The following is a 4,526-nucleotide window of genomic DNA, read 5'->3' as shown; positions in this document are numbered from 1 at the left end:
TTTTTTACCACTGTCATGCCACCCTTCTTAGGTACAACTTGCACTGGACTAATCTACTAGCTATCAGAGATTGGAAAAATCACTCCCGCATCTAGCAATTTGATGATCTCCTTGTGCACTACCTCCTCCAAATTTTTGTTCAACTTGCGTTGGGCTGCACCACTGGCTTGCTATTTTTTTCCAATAGAATTTTGTGCATACAAATGGCTGGACCGATTCCTTGAATATCAGCTATACTCTAGCCAATGGCTTTTTTGTGCTTTTTCAGCAGCTCCACCAGTTTTTGCTCCTGTGTACCTGTAAAGTCAGCAAAAATAATCACAGGAAAAATTTTTAGTTTCAAGAAAAGCATATTTTAAGTGAGTGGGGAGGACTTTCAATTCCACATTAGACTTAGAAGCCTCCTCTTTTAAATCCTCCTCATCAACCACTTGATCCTTAGTTTCAAGAGCTTCAATCTCTTTCTTTATTTCAGGATCTTCATCCTCCACTATGCTAGACTAGCTAATACATCTCTCTAGAGTATCCCCCACAAGCTTGTCAAACTTGTATTTTTTAGCCAATTCCCCAACAACATCTAGCTTGAAACACGAGTAGGCAGATGCCTCACCACTGGGGTATTTCATCATCCTCTTCATCTGGAATACCACTTTTTCATTGCCCACTCTGAGCATAAGCTTCCCTTCGTAGATATCAAGGATAGATCTACATGTACATAAAAATGGCCTCCTTAGAAATAGAGGCACCTCCTTGTTCACTTCCATATCAACCACAATAAAGTCTACGGGGAACACAAATTTGTCCACCCGCACTATAATATCCTCAACGATTCCCTCACGCAAAATGCTGGTCTGATCAGCCAGTTATAGGGACACTGGTATTGATTTGATCACTCCAAGCTCACCTTCCAGTTTCTTGAATACAGAAAGAACTTAGATTTATAGACTCACCAGACTCGCAGAGGGCCTTGTCAAATTTCTCACTCCCCAACGAGCATGGTATGGTGAAGCTTCCTGGGTCCCCATACTTTGGGGAATTTTGTTTTGCAGTATGGCACTGTAGTGGGCATTCAGCTTGATCACTGTTGTTTTCTCTAAATTTCTCTTGCTAGACAGGATTTCCTTCAAGAGCTTTACATAAGCAGGCATCTGAGTAAGTAAATCTGTAAAGGGAATGTTAACATAAAGTTGTTTGAGCATCTCCAATAATCGCCCAAAACATTTGTCAAGTTTCTCACGCTTCATCTTTTGAGGCAATGGTAGAGCTGGCATATGTCTACTTTCTTCAATCTCCTTTTGTACCCCACTACTCTGGCCATTTTGCTCTTCACTCGTTTTCTCTGTTGGTGTCTCAGTCTCCTTGTTAACCACCTCAGGTTTAACCTTCACCACTGGGTCAGTCAATGCTTTGCCACTTCTTAGAGATACAACTTTGATTGTTTCCTTTGGGTTCTTTTTAGTGTCAGAGGGAAAAGTCCTAGGAGCCCTTTCAGATAACAAATTTGTAATCTGTCCCATTTGTCTTTTTAAATTTCGGATAGACGTGCCCTAAGTCTCGAATTTTTCATCTATTTTATTGATGAATGCCTTCATGAGATCTTCCACACTTGACTGATTTGGCTGTGGTGGCTGGTATTGCTGCCTCTACTGGTTCTAAAAACCTGGTGGTCCTTGACCCTAGGGTCTAAGATTATTTTCTTCCATAAGTTCAAGCTCCCATTAGGTGAACTCCACGAAAAACATGGATGTCTTTGACCCATCACATTATAGTTGTTCCCACCTTGGTAATTTTCTCTATTAAAGTTCCCCACAGCGTTGACTTCCTCAGCTGTAGCTTGATACTCATATGTAGGGTGTCCCAATCCACAAAAATCACATGTTACTTATGGCTCACTCTGTATCTTGGCCAACGTCGGCATTCTTACCTCCTTAGACATGGTGTCTAGTTGGATTTGCGTGGATGTGTTAGAGTTTATCTGGTGAACCCCCACGGATTTTCTTCTATCATTACTCTCAGTCGACCACTGATTAGCATACTCAGATAATTTATCAAGGATTAAGACAACCTCCTATGGAGTTTTCTTCATTAATGGACCTCCACATGTAGTATTCAGAGTTTGTCATAACGGTGTCAGCCCATCCCAAAAATCCTGAGTTGCATCCACAATTCAATTCCATTGTGCTGACACTTTCTGACTACCTCCTTGAATCTTTCCCAAGCTTCAAAAACGTTCTATCTCCTTCAGGCAGAAATTGTGGATTTCCCTTCTAAACCTTCCTATTTTTGCAATTGAAAAGCACTTGTCGAGAAACTTCCTAGTCATATCGTCGCATGTCCTAATCGAACCTGTGGGTAAGATATGAAGTCATTGCTTCGCATCATCTTTCAATAAAAAGGGGAATGCCTTTAAGTAGACGGCATGCTTTGATACTCCATTGTAGTGGAAGGTGTTAATGATTTCTTTAAAGTCCATCCAGTGACTGTTGGGATCTTCGTTCACCTTTCCTCAAAAAGTGCAGTTGTTTTGGATAGTTTGAAGCAAGCCTTGCTTCAATTCGAAGTTGTTTGCGGCTATGGGTGGAGGTCTTACACTTGACATTCCTTGATTGTAGACTGGCCTAGCATAACCACCCAATGATCTACCAGCCTGGGTGCTGCATTCTCGAACTGGTCTTCAACCAAGGGTCAGTTTAGATTGAATCTTTGACCCCCATTATCTTTGATGGTCTCTTCAGCAATTCTCCATGCAGCTTCTTGTTGTGCTAGCTCTCTTGTAGTTAAGTCTACTCCGTCTCTCTCTTCGTTTTCCATGAAATCTTGAGTCGAAGTTTGCCCCAAGATTTTTTTTTTAATTCTCTTTCTTTTCTCAGATTCGCAGGTGTTTCTTCTACTCTGGTTCGTAAAGTATCACTTCCTTTGAAGAAGATTGAGTCATGCACCAGAGAAATAAAAAGCTATATCCTGCACACAAGTAAGAAAACATGAATAACTAAAGTAAAAATTGGTTCTTGAATTAGTACTAAAAACTATTTTTAACACTATTAATTACTCATCCCTGGCAAAAAAAAGGGCTGCCCCGTGCACTAAGCTCCCGCTATGCGCAGGGTCCGGGGAAGGGTCGGACCGCAAGGGTCTATTGTACGCAGCCTTACCCTACATTTCTGCAAAAGGTTATTTTCACGGCTCGAACCCGTGACCTTTTGGTCACATGGTAGCAACTTTTCCAGTTATGGCAAGGCTCACTTCAACGGTGCCAAAATTTGACGAACACAAAATACAACATAAAATTATTGCACGCTAGTCAAAGATAGTATAGTTTAATTATCGTCTCTGCAGGAATTGGATTTAAACAGTATTTGAATAATCTTCAGTTGATTACTATCCAGGAAAATTAACACTTGATGTAATGGCTATTACTACGATTAATTACTAAAAATTAAGCACTTAACAGTTAATCACAAAAGACAACAGATGAGCAACAAAGAAATATCAATGAGAGAAATAAGGGTATTTGACCAGATAGATGCAAGATAACTGACTCGGGATCCAATTCTTGAGTTAATTCACTCTATAATACGGTTAATTCTCACGAATTCAACCGATAATCAGATTACACTTGAAGTTAATGTTCCTCTTTTGATTAAATGTTAATTTCAGTAATTAAAGCAATTGAAGCACAATAAACAATTGCAACAATAAAATGATGGTTATGATCTAAATGGAAACTTCTCACTAGTATTTCCTATTTTCTTGTCCGATTAACAATTCATGAGGCTCTTTCTATTACCTAATTGAATCATAAATTTAAACTAGATCATAAGATGTAAAGCAATTCAATATAAAGCTCCTTTATCGATTAAGCAAAATAAGAAATATCTCCACATATGAATTAAAACTCCATCAATTAATTCTAACAATTATCAATAATTGAATTCCTAATCAAGTTATCAAAACATTGTATCTATCAACATCCTAAATGAAATTACTCCATAAAAATGGAGTATGACATCTCAATAAGGTTCAAAAACAAAGAAAACATCAATTCTAATTATTCAATACAAACTCCCGTATTGCACCGATTGCAGGTTGAAATATTGATAAGTTCTTGAGTCTTCTTTCCTTGGTTGGTTCTCCAATCTTTCGTAGGTCAAAAGTCTCTTATAAATTGTGTTTTTGGTGTATTTATACCGTGTATAAACAAGCCCGGACGAAACTACCCTTTCTTAGCCGAACTTGGAAATCATTCTGACGATTTTGCATAGTTGTGCCGCCCCATGCGGCACGCTAGTGAGGAAATCCAGAAAGCTTGCACTATGCTTCTCAAACCACTTTTGCACTGCCGCGCCGCGCCTTAGGCCACCCCATGCGGCACGGTATTGGCTTTTTCTCTGAGTAAATTTGTTTGTTCCCTTTTTGACATCCGGACTTGGTCCTCGACCCTCGAAAGTGATCCCGACTTAATTTCCTAGGGCTTCTACTCAGATTTCAAAGCTCCAACTTGTTCAATTTCGCTCCAAATTACCTAA

The 4,526-nt window shown here is 39.4% G+C and overlaps 1 protein-coding gene across 1 annotated transcript; it reads right to left on the bottom strand.

Moving 5' to 3' along the window:
• Positions 1–238: 238 nt before the first annotated feature.
• LOC104228055 (uncharacterized) lies at positions 239–1,517 on the bottom strand. Its single transcript, XM_070163879.1, has 3 exons — positions 951–1,517; positions 512–851; positions 239–297 (listed from the first exon to the last, which is right to left on the bottom strand). Exons 1-3 carry the CDS (start codon positions 1,515–1,517, stop codon positions 239–241), a joined length of 966 nt encoding a protein of 321 aa, XP_070019980.1.
• Between the last annotated feature and the right edge of the window lie 3,009 nt (positions 1,518–4,526).

Source organism: Nicotiana sylvestris, chromosome 12, assembly GCF_000393655.2.
Source record: "Nicotiana sylvestris chromosome 12, ASM39365v2, whole genome shotgun sequence".
Classification (NCBI taxonomy): domain Eukaryota; kingdom Viridiplantae; phylum Streptophyta; class Magnoliopsida; order Solanales; family Solanaceae; genus Nicotiana; species Nicotiana sylvestris.
The sequence above is the reverse complement of the archived record's forward strand: the minus strand, read 5'-3'. Positions and strand labels throughout refer to the sequence as shown.